The sequence below is a fragment of the Xenopus laevis genome, chromosome 4S, assembly GCF_017654675.1.
Source record: "Xenopus laevis strain J_2021 chromosome 4S, Xenopus_laevis_v10.1, whole genome shotgun sequence".
NCBI lineage: Eukaryota > Metazoa > Chordata > Amphibia > Anura > Pipidae > Xenopus > Xenopus laevis.
Window position 1 is genome coordinate 90,109,413 of NC_054378.1, and position 21,900 is coordinate 90,131,312.

Sequence of the window (21,900 nt, forward strand, 5' to 3'; positions counted from 1 at the left end):
CATTTTTTGTACTGGTTTTGTTTCAGTGTCAAAACATAAATAATAAATTAGTGGTTTAAATACCAGGTCTGATTTATGATTTCTATTCTGACTCTCTCTTTCACAAACGTGATGTTACATTGGATACAAGTGATTGTTAATGCCAGAAAATGTGCCTTAATATTACTGCTATGGGATTCCTGATCACACTGTGCTGGGGGGCCTCATTATTATTAATTTCATGATGGAGGCTGAGGGCCGGTGTAAATTTGAAAAAGGGTCGCACTTTGGACATGCCTGCACTAGAGTGAAAAAGGCATTTCATTTCTATGTTCAGCTTTCACTCTACTGCACATGCACCTATAAGGGGTACACCGAGTAATTGGTGTGAATGTTACTGCTACTGTACTGGAATGTGTGAGAGTGATGTAAAGTAGATTTTTTAATGTTATAAATCTGTGGTTAAAACAAGTTTCATTAACATTCATAAACAGCTGAAACAGAGCCTCAGATCTCTAACTGCCTCCTGGCTATCTCAAATTGGATGAACCAGCGTCACCTCAAACTCAACCTAACAAAAACTGAACTTATCATCTTTCCACCTAAGCCTGGTCCTTCTCCCCTATTTACTATCTCTATTGATGGCATGCTCATTAATCCTGTCAACTCAGCTCGCTGTCTGGGGGTAATCTTTGACTCCTCTCACTCCTTCTCTGATCACATTAACACCACTGTCAAAACAAGTCCCTTTTTCTTACGCAATATCCATCCCTTTCTCCTGATACATCCAAGACACTCATGCATGCTCTCATCCTATCCAGACTAGATTACTGTAACCTTCTACTAACTGGCCTCCCTAACTCCCATCTCTCCCCTCTACAGTCTGTATTAAACACTGCTGCAAGAATTATCCTCCTCTCATCCAAAAGGGTACAGGCCCCTCCGCTGCTGAAGTCCTTATCATGGCTTTCTATAAAACAAAGAATAACTTATAAACTCCTCCTCATAACCTTCAAAGCCCTTCATTCCTCTGCACCTAACTACATCTCATCTCTTGTTTCTCTTTATGTTCCTACCCAAAACCTCCGCTCCTCTCAGAGCAACCACTTGGTTGTAACCCCACTACTACTGCTGTTTCTCGTATCAAACCCTTCTCTCTTGCGACTCCTTATATTTGGAATGCCATTCCTAAATCTCTCAGGAGAGGATCCTCCTTCAATGTTTTTAAAACAAAACTAAAAGACTACCTCTGGGAACACCTGGATAACACCTGAACTGGGCACTTATATAACAGTGTAACAAACTGTAACCCACAGCACCTTAATACCCCTCTGAATTGTGTCTGTATGTTAACCTCCCATTTAGACTTTAAGCCCTACGGGGTAGGGTCCTCTAGCCTTTTGTTTCCTTGACACTGAGCACTTAATCTGTATTGTAATTATATTTTTTATATTTATGTAAATTGTATTTCTAATAATGCACTTATTGTTACTTTTTATTCCAATGACCCCTTGTTTGTTACTACTAATTTATTGTTTTGCTATACAGTGCTTTGCCCTCAAGGAGCGCTTTACAAATAAAAATATACATACATACATATACAAAAGTAATGGGAATAATTGTAATGTGTTAGAATGGCCACTAGGTTACAATAGTGTTAAAGCAATGTTAGTTGTAGTTTACTCTCCAGCCACTAGATGGAGATGCACAGGGCATCCCCTGGGGGGTTCTTCTTCTCCTGGACTTTGGCAGAATCAGGTAGAGTAAGGGTCTCTAGTAAGAAGTAATAGGTACTTAAGCTAGATCGGGTGATAGCTAGCATGGGTAGCCCAGACCCCAATGAGGAGGTAGTGGCCTAGTGTTTATGGCTAAGCCAAGATAGGGCGGAAGTGACAGTTTAGGGCCAGTGGGAACATCCTGAAGCAGGGATCAGAAAAATTCTTTCCTGGAGTAGGGCAGAGGGGCATAGAGTGTATGCCAGACTGGTAGGTCCTGAAGGTGGTGCAAGGTCCTGGAAAGGGATGTGTCTATGGCAACTGTGGTTATTTTTTTCGCTAGTGGAATGCTCTACATGGCTGTTGATGAGTCTGTCTGAAAAATGAATGTGTATAAAATCTGTGTGTGCCGACGATGTGAAAGCCTGTCTGAACGTGAGTACAAAATGCCCTACTAGTAAATCGCATTTTCTTCTACGAATTGGTGTTGGACTTCAAGTTTAAGCTCTTGGGATTGGCCTTACTAGGCGGCCTGAACTGGAACAAAAACAAGATAGAAGAATCCAGCCAGGGTCGGACTGTTGCGTCCTGGGCCACTGGGAGCACGACTGCCAGGGCCTTCCAGGAAAACTAAAGGTCCTTCCTACTGGAGCTGAACCTTGCATTGCTCCCAGAACCCCCCCCCCAGGGATTGAAACTTTAGTTCTCCTTTAAGTTTCTTCTGACAGAATGTGCTTTTCAGTCTGGTATTTAAGCAACTATTTTGTTGCCGTTTACACTTATCGCTATTACCGTACTTAATTTTGTACTGAACACCAGACTAAAGAATGCGAATGCGACTCCTTATATTTGGAATGCCATTCCTAAATCTCTCAGGAGAGGATCCTCCTTCAATGTTTTTAAAACAAAACTAAAAGACTACCTCTGGGAACACCTGGATAACACCTGAACTGGCACTTATATAACAGTGTAACAAACTGTAACCCACAGCACCTTAATACCCCTCTGAATTGTGTCTGTATGTTAACCTCCCATTTAGACTTTAAGCCCTACGGGGTAGGGTCCTCTAGCCTTTTGTTTCCTTGACACTGAGCACTTAATCTGTATTGTAATTATATTTTTTATATTTATGTAAATTGTATTTCTAATAATGCACTTATTGTTACTTTTTATTCCAATGACCCCTTGTTTGTTACTACTAATTTATTGTTTTGCTATACAGTGCTTTGCCCTCAAGGAGCGCTTTACAAATAAAAATATACATACATACATATACAAAAGTAATGGGAATAATTGTAATGTGTTAGAATGGCCACTAGGTTACAATAGTGTTAAAGCAATGTTAGTTGTAGTTTACTCTCCAGCCACTAGATGGAGATGCACAGGGCATCCCCTGGGGGGTTCTTCTTCTCCTGGACTTTGGCAGAATCAGGTAGAGTAAGGGTCTCTAGTAAGAAGTAATAGGTACTTAAGCTAGATCGGGTGATAGCTAGCATGGGTAGCCCAGACCCCAATGAGGAGGTAGTGGCCTAGTGTTTATGGCTAAGCCAAGATAGGGCGGAAGTGACAGTTTAGGGCCAGTGGGAACATCCTGAAGCAGGGATCAGAAAAATTCTTTCCTGGAGTAGGGCAGAGGGGCATAGAGTGTATGCCAGACTGGTAGGACCTGAAGGTGGTGCAAGGTCCTGGAAAGGGATGTGTCTATGGCAACTGTGGTTATTTTTTTCGCTAGTGGAATGCTCTACATGGCTGTTGATGAGTCTGTCTGAAAAATGAATGTGTATAAAATCTGTGTGTGCCGACGATGTGAAAGCCTGTCTGAACGTGAGTACAAAATGCCCTACTAGTAAATCGCATTTTCTTCTACGAATTGGTGTTGGACTTCAAGTTTAAGCTCTTGGGATTGGCCTTACTAGGCGGCCTGAACTGGAACAAAAACAAGATAGAAGAATCCAGCCAGGGTCGGACTGTTGCGTCCTGGGCCACTGGGAGCACGACTGCCAGGGCCTTCCAGGAAAACTAAAGGTCCTTCCTACTGGAGCTGAACCTTGCATTGCTCCCAGAACCCCCCCCCCAGGGATTGAAACTTTAGTTCTCCTTTAAGTTTCTTCTGACAGAATGTGCTTTTCAGTCTGGTATTTAAGCAACTATTTTGTTGCCGTTTACACTTATCGCTATTACCGTACTTAATTTTGTACTGAACACCAGACTAAAGAAGGTTAACAGCAGTTTAAATGTCAGACCACAAAGGGGCAGAATAGACAGCACAGAAACTAAAAACCACAAAAATGATAAAAAAAAAAAAAACACGAAAACCAGACTTTCCACGTGCTCATATGAGCCAAAATCTGACTTCATTTTCTCCCAGATTTACTCCCTACTGCTCAGAAAAACACAACCGTAATGTTTACCATTCCCCTAAAATGAGAACATATTTTTGCAATGCCTCCTGCTATGAAATTATAGGGTTTCATATGCTATAAAAAAAATTGGATTGCAGCTCAGTATAATAATCTACAAACTACTAGTTGTATAAATGCATGTACTTAAATGCAAGTACTTAAAGGTAAAATGGCATATTGTAAAGCTGCTAATTTCCTGGACAATGCCATTTTTTGTGGCTTCATCACATATCTATATATAACAACACAGAGAAATTACCTGCAATGCAGCGTTTAGGTCCCTGGTTTCAACCCCCTTCAAACTGTAAGCAGCATGTCATTATCTAGAGCCAAAGATAGCTACAGATTCACAGATTAAACTCTAAAACTGATGCATGGCCTGGAATACACATATCATAGAAGTGATAGACCATTATTGTTGGACAGTAAAGTAATTTGTTAACTAGTTATTGTAATATAAATTTGTGTATGGGCCCAAAAGAACTTGAATGAGATTAATTTGGCATGGAAATCTGACAAGCCAAATATCAACTTTACTGGTGTCTATTGCCCTTCTGGCTGTGTGACTGTTATATTCTAGTATGGTTGTATGGCTTTTGATCAGAAATGTAGGGAGGAAGGAGGGGAGCCCCAAAAAATGTTTCGATCTTTTTCAGTCTATCACCCATAATATAGAAAAAACGCCAGCGTTTTTTGGGACTTAGAAAAAATGTGAACTTTTTTTGAAGCAATCCCTATCTACTCTATTGCGCTTCGCCTGGTCTGAGGTGGCGAAGGAAGTCTAGCGTAAAAGGTAGCGTTCAGTACAATGCGCACGTTAGTGAATTTGCGTAGTTACGTCAGTTGCGCAAATTCGCCAGGCGTAAGGGTGCGAAGTAACACTAGCGAATTTACGCCAGCGTTCGTTAGTGAATTTGCGAAGTAACGAAAATGACCGACGCTAGCGAATTGACGCTAGCGTTAGGCGCTTCGGCGCTTAGTGAATTTGCCCCATGGTGTTTGTCTGCTTATATGCATTTTTTCAATTCAACTAAATGCCTTTTGTGAGTTCAAAAGGTTTATTGTAGGATGAATGTGTACCAAGTGCTTAAGGTTAGAGGCACACGGAAATTAGCTATCTTAAATACGCTGGCTGATTTCAGCACCTACCGCAAGCAGTAGCCTCCTCTCTTTTTCTCACTGATCTCCTTCAATCAGCTCCTGCATAAACAGACTTTGGCAGACTTAAAAGTCAGACTCACAGTTCTTCGAAGAAATCTGCAGTGCCTGTTCGCGCAGGAGCCGATTTTACACTTCCAGTGAGAACAAAAGAGGAGGCTGATGTCTGTGGTAGGGGCTGAAATCAGCCACGTATTTCAGCCCATGTGGCCCTAGCCTAAGAATACAGCTTGTTTTGTTTAAAAACACAATGTAATGCAGCTGTGCTAAACTAAAGATTTGGATGCTTCTGGGTAAAACCAGCCAGAATAAAATAAAATCAATTAATTCATCCATTTGGTGCCCCAAACCTGTGTCTCAAGTGTGTGTCAAACTCATTAAAAAAGTCACAACATATAAATATACCTTTGCAAAATCCCGCACATCAAATAAGTCAAAAGATTCAAACAGGTCACTTTTCTTCATACTGAATGCACCGCAGCACACAGACAGAAAGGTTCGGATATTCTTCAAACACAAAAACTAGAAAGAAAAAGAAATACATTAGAATTCAGATTTTCTAGCAGTAAGCTTATGCAAAGGCAAATGATTGTTTCTAAACATGAATACAGGATATATATATATATATATATATATATATATATATATATATATATATATATATATATATATATATATATATATATATATATATATATAGATATATAGATATATAGATATAGATATATAGATATAGATACCGTGTTGTCCTTCATCCAACTGCATTTAAAATGATACTAACACTTCTCTCAAGATGGTCCTGCCCTAAACTACAGCTGGTGTCCAGATACTGTTTTAGAATTATGTCACCTCTTTATGTCATACAGAAGAAGTAAACACCAAGAACAGAGAGAAATTAATTAATATTAATGATAGTATAATGCAGTCAAGATAATGGTTTGTATTATCGTTATTTTTATTTTGTTTCCCCAAATCATATTTTTTAGCACTAAAAATTACGGACTATACTAATTACTTTAAAACAAAAAAAATTGTAATGTATTAAAAGAAAAAACACAAAAAACATTAACACAAAACTTTGAGATCTATGTCAATGGAAGTTGTCGTTCAAATGTAAAATCTTTCTTTGCTTTGTGGTTTTAAAAATTTTGACGCTGTTCTAATTGCACTAACATGAAAATCAGGATTTTGAATTTTTTCGGATTCAATTTGCATTGTTTTTGTTCATGCTCTTTATATGAGGATCTTTTAAAAAAATTACTTGACATTCGTGGTTTTAGTGAAAATTTCGTTTTTTCATGATTTCAAAAACTTCTAAAATCACACATATCCAAATATTGATAAATAAACCTCCAAGTGTCTCTTCTTGATATTGAAGCCATATTGTATATTGGTAATAAGAATAGGACATATACATACTGCACTACATACTGCACATATGAAACACTATAATATACACATAGGGGGTTATTTGCTAAAACTGGAATTTTAGTAAAACAACTTTGACCAAACTCCCATCTGCAATTTTGCCTTATTTATCAATAATATAATTCAAAAAAATTTGGTGCGGGAAAAGACTCGATAAAACTGTGAAAAAAATTTAAACATTCAAATTTTTCTGATTTGATGCCTGAAAAGAATGACTTTTTCTGATTTGATGTCCAAAAACCACAAATGTTTTGGATTATCATACAAAACCCAGCACAGATCATGATATCTTCCAATTGTAAAAGGGACATCTGCCATTGATTTCTAAATGACCTTGGTAGATTTCAGACTTTTAGCAGCCTCAGCTATAATAAATTTTGAAAGATTTTAGGTTTTTTTCTTTCACAAAAAAAATGTGTTTTTCCTTTAAAACCCCAAACAGAAAAATGTGGGTTTTAGTATATAACCTCCATAGTCTAGACCAGTGATTCCCCAACTCGTGGCTCGTAAGCAACATGTTTCTCTCCAAATCCCTTAGATATTGCTCCGAGGGCATCGAAGCAGGTGCTTTTTCTTGAATTTCTGGCTTGGAGGCAAGTTTTGGTTGCATAAAAACCGATGTACTGCCAAACAGAGCCTCCTGCACCACCCAGGAACTTTTTTCAAGCTCATGTTGCTCCCCAACTCTTTTTACAATTGAAGGTGTCTCCTGGGTAACGAAATTGGGGTAAAAAAGTTTGGGGACCCCTGGTCTATTTTAGGAATGTAATTAAGGTGACAATCACTACATTCTATACAGAAAAGCTGAGTCCCTAATGTACATGTCGATTATAGATACATTGCACCACATATTGATGAAAGGTTATAGCTGCTCTAGCTATCTTAAAAAGGCAGTGAATGCATGGAGATAACATATTACAATGTTGCATAGATCCACGTAATTGTGGCAGCTAATGCACATAGAAAAAGTCAACTTGTCCTGCACCGTTTGCGTAGATGATTTTAGCATGGTTTGGCTCAAACCAGTTTGCAGTACGAGGAAATAGAGGAAAGATGTAATGCTCTAAAAGGAGCACTTCTAACCTGCAGAACAAATATACAAACTAAGCAGTTGGGCACAGCCTTCAAAACGTTGGAATAAAATGTTCTTCTCTATTAGTAAAAATTGCACCAGTACAATAAATTAAGCTCAAAGTGACTGCTCCTAATATATAGAAGAAAATAACGTTCCTATCATTTAATTAGAATTATTTTCTTATATAGGAAAGAAACCATCGCTTTAGATCACAGAAACCAAAAACAGCCCTCAAATATTTAGGCATCAGGTACAGCCAAATCAGACATACATTTAGGAAACTGTGATTTTTTTCCTTGTCTAACTTCAACAAAGCTCACTCCAATTCATGTATTTTCACAACGTCTCATATTTACTTTTTAGGAATTTTAGGTACACCTTTTCAAGAAGAAATACGGTGAATTTTCTCCTTGTGTAAAATTCTCCGTAAAAAAAAAATGCCAGTATCATTTCCCCATGCAAGTTTAGTGGGTAAAATTCTCTCAAGAAATAAAGAAGAAATGAAGTGTGTGGGTTATTAGCATGGAGAAGGTGATGTAGATAATGAAATTCAAAAGTGGCTTCTCTAACTTTATAATGGTAATTTCACTTGGCGAATATTAGTTCCTGTGCTATTAGTTAATTGGAGAATATTCACTGGAGAAATTTCACTGGGAGAAGAGATGTGAATTCACGCCAATGCAAAGAGAGTTTTCAACACTGAGAAGTTGATTTTCCAAAACTTGTTGTATTTTACTTTAAGTAAATTGGTGGCATTGAGAGGAATCTTGATTTTTGGTGTAGCTACTCCAAAACCTTTTAATATATGTGCCCCAGTATATTTAGTGGGGATAGCTGTAAAGCCGGTGGACTTAGAGAATCTGGAAAACATTTCAACACTCATTCGAGCAGTTTCTTCATCAGCGAGTGCAGTTGCTTTACACACTATGGGGCACATTTACTCACTTCGACTTTGAATCGAACAATTCGAACTAAAAATCGTTTGACTATTCGACCATTCGATAGTCGAAGTACTGTCTCTTTAAAAAAAACTTTGACCCCCTACTTCGCCATCTAAAACCTACCGAACCTCAATGTTAGCCTATGGGGAAGGTCCCCATAGGCTTTGCAAGCTTTTTTTGGTCGAAGGATCTAATCTTTCGATCAAACGATTTTTGTTCGATCGAAAGAATTGCGGTAAATCCTTCGACTTCGATATTGGAAGTCGAAGGATTTACCTTCGGCAGTCGAATATCGAGGGTTAATTAAACTTCGATATCCGACCATATGTAAATCTGTCCCTATATATATCAAGACTTGTATAAAGGAAGTCTTTCATAGTAAAAAGTTCATGGTTCATCAGAGACTGGTCAGGCTGTGAGTCAGAAGGATGTTAATGCCAGGTCTAGGATGGAGTAATATTGCCACTTTTAGAATGTCAATTCCACAGCTGACTTTTACAGGAAGGTATGGGTGCAGCAACACAATTCCTGCAAAATACTCCCACCACCAAAAACATTAAAGTCATGTTCTTGTGTAATAAAGTAAATTAAGAAAACACTATGTTTGAGGTTCAAGTAGCTGTGAGAGCCTCCTACTCTACAGTGTAAGTGCCAGTTTCCTTTTCCTGGAAGTCAACTATATAGTAAAAAGAGCTCTTTTTACCTAGTAGCTTAGTCATAAATAAAGTGGGTGTAGGTGTGTGTTTCATAAATTCCTGTAATTCACTTTCTTCTTTGAGGGACAAAACCTTGCAATCTACGACAATTCCTATACCCACAGAATGATTTTGCATGTGAGTAAAACATATGAAGAATTCTAAAATTAGGGAGTTTTAGATACAGAGTCAAAGGGGGTTATTTATCAAAATCCAATTTTTAAAAAAAAGTCTGACCAAACTAGAATCCACAATGTAACCTCATTTATTATTAAAAAAGCATGATTTAATCGGGTCGAAGACAAACTCGATAATATCGAGCAAAAATCCAAATTGTGCGATTTCTCCCGAATTGCAAGATTTTTCTGTCTTTTTCCCTGAAAAGCCCGAATTTTTTTGGATTTTTGCCTGAAGAGCCCGAAATAGTCGGATTTTCGGGCTAATTCCAGCGCAGACAACAGAAACTTCATAATAGAATAGGGACCTTTCCCATCGACTTAAATACAACCTAGGCTGGTCTGAGATGCCAGATTTTCATATTCTGACTTTTTCCATCCTTGGTTATAATAAATCTCGAAAAAAATTTAGCTTTTTCCACTTAAAATTTGGATTTTATAGTAAAAAAAAACCTTGAATTTTTCGAGTTTTGTCTTTACGTAAAATGTTAAGCCAGGCCAAAACAGCGGGCCAGAGTGGTGTGGTGATGTCAAATTAAAAAAAGTGAATGGAACTAAAGCCTAACTAAAGAAGTAGCTAGAAATGTTGTACATTATGTTTTGTGCTTCTGTAACAGCCCAAAGCAACCACAGCCCTTTAACAGTAAAGATCTGTGCCACCAAAATGGTCCCTGAAGATCCCCATCTTCTTTTCTGCTGATTCACTGCACATGCTCTGTGCTGCTGTCACTTACTGAGCTTAGGGACCCACTCACAATATACAGTACATAAACAGAATATAAATGTCACAATATAAGGCTGATTAGTATTTATTACATGGTAGCCAGAGCAACTAACATCAGAATTTAATAATCAGCCTTGTAGCATGAGCTTATATTACAGACCAACCTCATTTTCTGCTTGACAATTTGACCTAAACTTAGCTTGTCAACAGCTGCTCAGAGCCCACTGAGCATGTGAGTGTCACAAACACTTTCCAAGATGGTGTCCCCCTGTGACAAGTTTGAAGTCCTGGATCATTGTTGCTACTGAGAACCTGAAGCCCTACACTGGTAAAAATTGTGTATTTGCTGAAGAAAAATGCATATAAATAATCTGCTGTGTAGCCATGGGTCAGCCATTTAAATCAAATAGGGCAAAAGGTACATGTATACACAACAAATAACATATAAAATGTGTAGAATACAATGCTTTAGATTTTACATGGCTCTCTACAGGGCTACAGTCTAAAAAACATTCTCATTCATTAGGACATTTGTAGTCAATAAATAATTAATTTAGTAGGTGCTTATTCAACACATAGACACTGCTTTCCATGTTTTGTTTTGTTTTGGCCGCTTTTCCAGAATTAAAGTTTAAAGTTTGATGTTTCTGTCTCTGGTGTTCCAGTCTAGCAGCTCAGTAATTTTAGGTGCAGATTCTGAACTATTACGATTTTCTACATTAGTTGATACATTTCTCAGCAGCATCTGTGGAATATTAGCAACTATTGTATCAATTCTAACAACTGCCTTTAAGGGGCGACTAATCTCCCCAAATCTGACAGTGTGTCTCTGCCTTAATGAAACTCATGGATTATACTCAGCAGGACCAAAGATAAGAAATTAATTAACTAATGAATCAATTTAGAACAGTTTACAGAGTCGGTGACCTCCCTCCCAGAGTTCTGATAGGCTGGTCTATCAGTGGAATCTGGAGTCCATAGGAGGCTTCCACAACACAGAACAGCATGAAAGCTCTCGTTTTGTTGTCACCTATAGCCAGATCATAATTCACAACATTGTTGTTCTTATACTCCTTTGTTCTTTTTTGCTATTAGTGGATTGAATCAACAGGAGATAAGGAATTGTCACCCATGACTTTTGTCACACATAATATATGTCAACCTTTACATGTACACATAATTAACTTGAATCTTACTATTTATAGTTAGCACAGTGCCTAATGATCCTTATGGTTGGTCTGTTTTTTCTGCTCAAAGATTTCCAAAACAGGAAGCATTATACTTTCCGGAATAATAAGTGAAAAGTGCATGCAAGGTGGGCGGCTCTCGTAGTGAGAAAGAGACCATACTGGATTTAAAACTAAACAGAATATATAGCACATAACGTAGTTTGTTTATGTGTATTATACACAAAGTAGTGGCTCTAGCTGCACTATACACAAAGCAGAAGCTATATTTTCTTGTACACAGAGTGTGAATCTACATTTTACAAAGAGCTGTGGGTGTTATCTGTATTATATCCATAGCAATTTCAAGCTGTATTATACAAAGAGTAGTGATTGTGTCAATGTTATACAGAGAGCAGTAGGTCTATCAGTAGTTTACATAGAGCAGTAAGTACAGGTATGGGACCTGTTATCCAGAATACTTGGGACCGGGGTTTCCAGATAACAGATCTTCCATAATTTAGATCTTCATACCTTAAATCTACTAGAAAATCATGTAAAAATTAGATAAACCCAATAGACTGTTTTGCTTCCAATAAGATAAAAAATAAATGCAGTTTACACCTTGCGCAAATATGTCACACTGGATGCGCAAATACAAAGGGATTCCACCCCTAGAAAGTTGCAATAAAAGTCTGACTTGTATGCGCTTCTTTTTTAAATAAATTGTACCAACTTTGCGTTTCCCTTTTACTACCAAAATATATACATATGCTTTATTATGCTGAAACAGGAAAGGGTCTTTCCCATAATGTTGCCATGAAGTTGGATTCATCATTCCATAGGACGCATTTTCACTGCCTGACAGCCTAATGGGCAGTGACATTATTTCATGCAATGGCATATTTGGAATTGTTCATTGTGATGCGCTTGTGTGTGACTTATGGTTGCCACCTCTTGCCTCTGGGCAGGGTGCGAGACGTGACGTAATGGGGTAGAGCCATGATGCACCGGGGCGAGTTGTGATGTCAGGGCGGGGCTTTGACGATTGGCTGATCGCCACGTCAATCATAGGGAATCCTGCCCGGTTTTCCTTAATATGGAAAATCAGGCAGGCAGATTTGACCCAGGCAGCCCTCCAAAAAAAACGGACTGTTCGGGTCAAAACCGGACAGGTGGGGACCTATTACCCAGGTAATTCCCAGATGATAGTTTTTATACTGATTTTCTACCGCCAATGTTTGTTGCTCAAGATAACAAGAATGTGTCCTAAATTATAACCTGTGCAAGCAAGAGGTGTGGAAAACTCAAATTCCACTAACTAGCAGTTTATATATTATATATACAGGTCAGTAAGGGTAATTTACAAATACAAGTGGGGCAAGGGCAAAAAAAGATGCAATGGCAGCACATATTGATTAAAGGTACTTTGGTGCAAACATTCCTGCTTAGTTACATTGAGCATCTTTACATCTTTTCTGCCTCTTTTTATGAATGGTGTTCAAGTGTGCCAACTGGGAACCCTGGAGCTACTGCAACTCAGAATGTAGTGGTTGTCCCACACATAGAGTAGGGTGGAGCACTCAATAGGCAGACTCTGCTGCAATATGTTTATTGGGTCACAACATGTTTCGGATAAAAGGATCCATGCCGATCCAAAACATATTGCAGCAGAGTCTGCCTATTGAGTGCTCCATCCTACTCTGGGGCAAATTCACTAAAAAACGCTGGCATCTTTTACTTTTTTAAGGCTGAAAAAGATTGTACATTTTTTTGGGGGTACCCTCCTTCCCCCCTACATTTCCTAACATATGGAACCTAAACTATACAGTGGGCACATGTGTAGCAAAATAACTCTATTTTCTTTTATGAAGCTTTCCCAGGCTTGTGTAGTGTAATGTATTTGCTGCTACATATACGTCCATTGTACATTAACTTGGCACCGTATGCAAATTAGGCATCGCTAGCATAACTTCACTTTGCTTGACGAATTAACTGTAGCGTAACTTCGCTACCTTTCGCCTCCCTGAGCGCAACTTCAGATATTAGTGAATTAGCGGCGCCCTGGCGTAGTGCGGCAAAGTCAACGCTGGCGCAACTTTGGAGGTAACTAAATTTGCCCCTTTATGTTGGTTAATTATATACTGGTCTGCTGGTGTGGCCTGACTGGAAAGAGAGCACTACACGCAAGTGGAAGCGTTGGACTAAACCTTGCATTAGGGTAGGACTCCATGAGCGATTTTGTCGCCATCCGAATCGCTGCGACAAAACGCATGCGACAAAAATAAGGTAAGAGATAGAATTGTGGTGTCGCAGCGTTTATCCGACGCGACACGACTGTCGGATGCAGACGCTGCGCTGCAATAAAATAACATGCCAATGCCATTTTCTCGATGTACTAAAAATGACATAAGCTCCACTGTGAAAACTCACAAAAACATGTGAAATTGTGCTTGTTTTGATGCATGGGTACAACTACAAACAAAACTTGGTGTCCATCCCCTATTGAATTCTGGAGAAAAGTGCTGTATTGTAGGAGAAAACATGGCAAGTTGCACTTTGCACACTGCACCTGGTAAATACATGTTTGTATCTGTATTATACACACATTGAGCTGTGTATGTTGATGTGCATATCTGTAATATATACAGAGCAGCAGGCTTTTATTCACAGAGCAGAGTTTGTATTAATATGTACTGGTCTGTGTATCTGTATTAAACTGCATCTGTATCTGTATTTTGCACAGAGCTGGAAGTATATCTGCATTATACACAGGTCAGGATGTGGATCTGTATTATTCACAGAGAACTGTGTGTGTCTGTATTACAGAAAAGGCAGTGTGTATTTTTGCACACAGAATAGCTCAGCCAGACAGGAATATTTTGTGTATTGATCTGTAACACTGGATCTTTCCCTTGTGCTCTCCTTTCTTCATCACACCCCCTCCTTTTCCCCTCGCTCTGTTTCCTCTCAGACAGATGAATTGATCGTTTTGCACTGCCTCTGCTAAATTGTGACCTGTATTAATAATGCACAGAGGTCTAAACTGCCATTTCATTTAAATACAGCCAGTTAATGTGTGTTTCCTCTGACAGACCATATTAATAACCAAACAACATATTTAACTCTTGTCTTTATGGTAGAACCCTATGTTGCCTCCTCACCTCGGTACATATCTGCAAGGAAATCCCATTTCCTCTGTATCCCCTGCACACCAGGTATCGGCATGTCATTGTGTGGCCTGTGAGCAGCTAGTTCAGTTGTACACAAATGCATTCTACTTGTTTCCAAATGATCACATACTACATTCCACTTTCCATCAGGACATCCTGCCCCCACTCCTGTGTATCAGGATATCCTACTGTTCACTCAACAAGGCATTGTATTGCCCCTCTCCCCCAGTTTGTGATGCTACTTTATATTCTTCTGATACCTGGACATTTTATTGGCCCAATCCTGACATTATATTGTCTTTTAACCTGCCTATCTCCTATAGTATCCCTACTCAAGTTATGGCATTTGAATGTTCATGTCTCCCATGTGCTCTCCCAGTTTGCAAAGCCATAGGGTACATATCCATGGAAGTTTCCATTTGCAAATGTCATGTGGCTCATTACTTTGCCTCCTAAGAGATCATATACATAATTGTGCAGTTTATTTTGGGTTGAGTTTGTCCAGGCTTGGTCCATTGTAAGAAGATTTGTTTAAAGGGGACATGTCATCCAGATATAAGAAGCTGCATTATAAAAGTCCTTTTCAAATTAAACGTGAAAACCAAATTCTTTTTTTTTATGAAAGCATTTAAAGTTGTTGTCAACTCATTTAAAAATCTCAATCAAATATTGCCTGCCCCTCCTCTATGCCTTAGGCATAGAGGAGGGGCAGACAATTACTTTCACTTTCCATTTAGCACTTCCTAGATGTCACTGCTCTCCACACATTCCCCCAGTTCTCTTCACCATTTAATTGTGTAGCCAGGGCATGGGGATGGATGTCGGGTCCTCCATTCTGGTGCACAAACAAGATTCTGAGATTAGTCTTGCCTTAATAACACTGTCCACAAAATGGCTCCCAGACCGAAGGAAACAAGGTTCACATAGTTTATATAGTGTAATTAAAGTTAATTTTGCTTGATGTTGTAAAATAGGATTTGGAATAATTTTTTCGGGTGATGGGTCCCCTTAAAGGAGGGGGATTCTAAATCAGGAAAAGTTTCCAAGGAATAGCTTCTTCTGTATATGCTTCAGATTTAATCTTATATCGCAAGACTGAAAGTCAGGTATAAACTCATGCTTTACTTGTTAGGGGTTTATGCTGGGTGATACCACATTATTAAACAGAAAATACAAAACACCATGTTACTCCAAGGTCATGCAGGTATCACAGATGGGTCTGAATTACCAAATGTAACCCCATTCTGTGGCCTCATTGTTGGAATGTACATATCTGTATTTCGAAGAGAGCAATTTTCCAGAACCACTGGCTGTTATGTTTTCTCACACATAGTTTTGCCTAAGAACCTTTTCCCTATTAAAAGGCACCAAGACAATACCCACACATATACTGTATATATCATATATATCATGAGAAACTGTACATGGATCCCTAGTGCAAACAGCCAAATAATATATATAAGAAGCAAAATATATTATAATGCGATAATGTGCCTCAAGATGTATTATCAGTCCTTCTTAACTCTATGTTCTCAGTTTTGCAGATAGTCTAGCATGCATTTATCCTTCTTTTCCAAACTGCCCATAAAATGGTATTAACCCTCTTATTGCTTGACAAGGCTACTCTCTTCATTTGCTTTTGCATTGTATAATTCCTCTGTAAAAATTATGTTGCTCAATTATTAAAATGCTTAAATGGTAAGAAAAAGATCTCATCTACTTTCTAATAGTGACATTCTATTGTACTTAGCACCAGTAGTGATTCTAATATATATATATATATAACCAGTTCACTATCTATATATATATGCACAAAGAACTTTTGAGCATTGAAAGCTACCCACTCTCACATGGCATAAGGGCACATTTAAGATTGCAAGCTCAGTGGGCAACTTGTGCTTTTCCCAACAGTGAGTCGCATGTAAAAATCCCTTTTATTACTTCATTAGGTAATTCATAAGGTACTTTGTATCAAAATGAAATCTTCACACTTCCATATAGTCAGGGTCAGACTGGGCCAGCAGGACACCGGGAAATAACCAGAAAGACTTCAAAAATACTCATCAATTTGAGATGAAAGCATGTGCTACTATGTTCAATGGGTGACAAAGCGCACATGAACTGTGTTCAAAGCGCACATGCAACTGGAATTCTTGGAAAAAACTCTGGTCTGTGGGTAAAACATGGCATTGCATTTGAAATTGCACTTTGCTCACTGCACTTGTGGATGTAAATGAGCCCTTTAGACAATACTCTTTCCCTCTCCATCTGTCCTCCATAGTAAAACCAATGACCTTCTAGCAAACAGTATGAAAAAATGTTCTCAGTTAACTTTATTCAGCCAGATTAACACACATATGAAATAATGCAGATTCCTATCATCGTATTGTTGCTGTGATGTTGTTATATGAGATTGAAGGTGACTGGAATAACTGAAGAATTAGAAGGACAGAAAAATGTCAGTGTATTTGAAGTTTATTAGAAGACAAATGTGCCCTAATAGTAATTTAAAAGCCTAATTATATTCATTACAAAGCAGAGCAGGAAATTTCAAAAAATTAGAATGCAAATCTAATACAATTTCCTTTTATTAAACAAGGAAAGACAATCGCACAATGATTCTGAAAACTAATGGTCTGGGTAGGATGGACATAATTACTAGCAAGTGCTCTAATTGAGGGATCAGTAAAATACTATTATATATATATGTTGTATATACTGTATACCATATATATGGGAACCAACTACTCCTGTAAGAGGCTGGCCGTATGCATGATTAAACCTGGAACAAACTTTGTGACTTTTTTTACATTACCTTAGAAAAACAAAGGGGTATATGTAATTTGCACAGGATCTAGTTACCTACAGAAACCAATTAGCTGCTTGTCATAAAATGTGCTAGTTTACATTAAATATCTAGAAAACAAGTAAATGAAACTATAGACAGCAATGAGGCACAGCTGCGTTTTATATCCCAGCGATACAGAAATACATAAATACATACATACATACATACATGAGCAATAAGTATCGAACACATCAATTGGTGTAAAGTATGGTATCCCAAACCCAGAACAAACCCCAAGGTCCTGGTCTGGGCTTACGCTTCTGCCAGTAGCAGCCACCTTTGGCTTCGGGAGGAGTCCTCTGCTACTCAGATGCCGCCAGGTCTTAAAGTGAGAAGACCAGGGAGAGAGTTCTGGGCAGGCAAGGGAACCGTAACATATACAGGAGGAATTCTGGAACAGAGAAGGAAGTTGTGGAACAAGCTGTGACAGTACCGAACAGACAGTGCAGTAGAGAATCAGGAACAAGGAGCGTAGTCAGGATAAGCAGGCCGGAACAGTACCAAACAGACAGGATCACAAACTAGAAGTGTAGTCAGGATGAACAGGTCGGGTCACAACCAATCAGTAACACGGTACAAAGTCAGCATCCAAAAGAGTAGTCAAACAGGCAAGGGTCGGTTCAGGCAGTTATACATCAAGGTCATAAACAGGCAAAGGTCAGGAACAGAAAATCGGACAAGAATCACACCCAGGAACTTTCAGGAAATAAACCTACACTGAGTCAGTTCAGAGTAGGGGGTTCTATATCCAGACTAATGTATTACGCAGATCACCTGTGGCCAGATTGGCAACAGGTGAAACAAGCCATGCTTACTTGCAGTTACACAGAGTGAACCAGGGCCTTAGCTGTCTGCTCACATAGAGCAGTGTCAATGCAACACAGGAACACCAGGTCCCTGGTTCAACTCCAGGCAAATTGTTACAATTGGTTTCAGAGAAAGAAAATAAAGCTATTCGAATGGCCCAGTTAATTGCCCAACTTGAATCTAATTGAAAATCCATGGAAAGAACTGAAGATTATCGTACATAAAAGAGGCCCTGGAACCTTAAAGATTTGAAGACCGTTTGTGTGGAAGAATCAGCCAAAATGAAACCTGAACAATGCATGTGACTACTTTCTCCATACAGGAGGCATCTTGAAGCTGTCATTACCAGCAAAGGCTTCTCTACTAAGTATTAAATAAATTTCAGTAAGCGTGTTCAATATGTATTCCCTGTGTCATTCCACTTTACTACACATAACTTAATTTATGGATTTATTTGTTTTGAGTTCTTTGTGTGTTTGGATTACTTGGATTGTTACCGACATCTGGTGTGAATTTCATGTCAATAGCCCCATTAGAAATATATTTACTGAGAAAAACGTTGACGTGTTCAATTCTTGTTTTCACTGCTGTATTTGGAGGAATACGTTTTATTTTAATTTTATTTTAAAGTGTATATTATTAAATTGTATTATTATATCATCTCTGTAAAGCACTGTGGAATATACAGTAATGGCACTATATGCAGTGAAACCGTCCTTCAAATAAACTGAGAATCACAAACTTGTGCCACACAAATACAGAACTTTGAATCATCTCCCTCAATAAATATAATACTTTTGACTCATTTATTTAATTAGATCTCATTATTTAGTTTTTAGACTCACTCAGAAGACTATATTTCATGTCATATTTATTTAGAGATGTTGAAAATACACCAGGCATACTGAGTCTGACATACAAACTGTTAAACAGATTACCTAGCCTTTCAATCTCCAGAACATGCAAATGTAAACCCGTCTGCTGTAACAATTTCCTTCCCACTTATCTCACTTTTCATGGGATCACTTGGTTTTTCCACTGGGTTGGTTGTGACAGAAAATGATAGGTGATTGTATTTATTTTTAAAAAAGTAAAATGTATTATCAATATATTTAATAGGAAAGGCCATTGATTAATATAGTAGATAAATAATAAGGGTAAAGCATATAGTATAACAGATACCATAAATGCACTAAACTATCATTTAAAGTTTTGTCAGTAGGATATGAATTCACATTTCCCTCAGTATAAGTTTTTATTGTAATCAATTTGATTACATCATTGTTACTTTGTACATTATTAAAATGTATACAATTCAACATACAATATCTTAATTAAAGTTCACATTTTTAGATTATACATCAGTATTAACTTCAAAATTATAACATGTAACAAGTCAATGTTCCTAGTCCTTGGTTTTTTATTTCTCACATTGTTTTCTTGTTTATTCCTTTCTAGGTTCATCGCTAAGGAGGTCTGCTTAAAGTTAGGGAAGTGTAACCATTATTCCAAAATGATCAAATTATTGAATTATCTGATTAGAGAATTTATATTAATATTATACTACTGAGTAGTGTTTGCGATATATTCTTTCCAGGGTAACCAGGTGGTTGAATAATTCCAATATTTATTATTTATTGAAGCTGTCAGTTCTCCCATTAAACAAATGTCATTCATTGTTTGGAAGCATTTCCCTATGATTGTAATTGATTTCTGTCTCCATAGCAATGGTATATGTGCTATAGCTGCTATGAGAAGATGCAGTAGCAAATCTTTTTTGGTGAAATTCTCCGGGTTCATATTCATGAAACAGGAGAATGGCTGAGGGGTTTGTTTTTACTTGTTCGCCTATAATTACAGAACATGGTTCAAACACTTCCTTCCAATAAGTCTTGAGTAAGGGGCATGAGAGCCATAAGTGTTCTGTTGTGCCTGTTTCCTGTTCGCACCTCCAACATAAATCGTTATCCATCAGCCCCATTTTTTTAAGACTGTTGGTGTTCTGTACCATCTTGACAGTAACTTATAGGAAGATTCCTGTAACCTGTTACTAATTGAGCATTTATTAGTATATTTAAATATTTTCACCCATTCTTCTTCACTTTATGTAATCTTCAGCTCACTTTCCCACATTGCAGTATATGATGGGTGGTTGGGATATTTATTATCAATAATTTTCTTGTTGATACGAGAGAGGGAGTGTTTCACTGTCCCATCTATTGCGCATAATTGTTAAAACTCTGTTAGTGGCTTCCCCTTTATTTTAAGGGATTGTAAAAAATGTTATATTTGATGGTATCTCCATTTGTCTCTTATTGAACGAGTATCTCTTAATTGTTCCGCTCTCGCAGGCTGTCCAGTTTCATAAACTAGAAAATGTTTCAATTGTGGATAATCAATATTAAATGCCTTAATGAATCCGGTTTCCCGCTTTCTAGTGTTGACCTAGGGTTGCCACCTGTCTGGTTTTTAAACAGTTCTAAAATACCTGCCTGGTTTTCAGCAGTCTGAAAACCAGGCAAGCTTGTTCTCTTCTTCCAGAGTGATTTGGGCAATCACAGGTCTCCACGTCAGTAGTCCGACCCTTTTGCGTCACTGGCCCACCCCTTCATGTCACAGGCCTGCCCCTTCACTGATCAGCCCACCTCTGATGTCACTGGTACCACCCCCTGCCCGGATTCCAAAGGAAGAAAAGGTGGCAACTCTATTGACGACTGACCAGAAGAATTCACTGGAAGACAGGGTAAGATTGCTTTCCACATGTTCCCATTCAGTATCAGGACAAAAGAGGCAGAAACCAGAAATGATGAGGCCAAATATGGTGTCTGCCAACCCCACTGTGTAGATCTGCTTTTGGACAATGTTTATAGGACAGTAGGGCCTGGGGTGGTTAAGGAGGGGACCTGCAGCCCCAAGCAGCTTGGCTAGAACCTAATAATGCATCAGGAGAGTAGAACTTTAATTTTCCTGTAAAAATGTACAAATAATGGTGCATCAAGCAGGCCTTTAAGCTCACAGAGAGGAAAAAGTTGTTTTTACTTGTTTCTAGAAACCGGTTACATTTATTTCCTGTGGAACAAGCAATCTGTTGTGCCCTCATAGGAAGAAATGAAACATATTCTAGCCAGCTACAGATATCAGCCACTCATTTACCAGTAGAACATAGCCCATAAGCAGTGAAAATGAAGCAGACTCAGTACTGCCAGTCCTCCACCATAACTTGATGAATACATTCTCTGCATATATGCATTAGAAGCTATCAATGCAATTATTCTAACATCTCTAAAAAGCCATGCTCTTTATAATAACATCTGTATCCTGTGTTGAAATCAGGCAATATAATAGTCTGAGTCTAGCAGATGGCTGTAACAATCTGAATTAATGTTACACTGTCTTGCATCAGGTCACATACCTGCAGGTACCAATGTAAGACCTGCAAAACAATTGTGTTTTGGTCAGAGAATCCTTTTCTTCCGACCTTGCACAGGGGCAAGGGGGAATCAGGTACAATGCAGGCACAATATGGGCTGTTCAGTTGTTTATTGTCTAGTAACCAATCAGTGGAAAGCAAGAGAGCTGCAAAGCAGGAAGTAGTGCCCTGTTCTGTTAGACA

The 21,900-nt window shown here is 38.3% G+C and overlaps 1 protein-coding gene across 2 annotated transcripts in view; it reads right to left on the reverse strand.

Moving 5' to 3' along the window:
• The window catches only part of vav3.S (vav guanine nucleotide exchange factor 3 S homeolog), a 122,379-nt gene that overhangs the window by 69,919 nt on the left and 30,560 nt on the right, over positions 1 to 21,900 (reverse strand). For both annotated transcript variants that reach the window (XM_041561562.1, XM_018261087.2), the window contains exon 2: positions 5,660 to 5,776. In XM_041561562.1, coding sequence (XP_041417496.1) covers positions 5,660 to 5,776 — 117 coding nt within the window. The remainder of the gene's footprint in view (positions 1 to 5,659; positions 5,777 to 21,900) is intronic.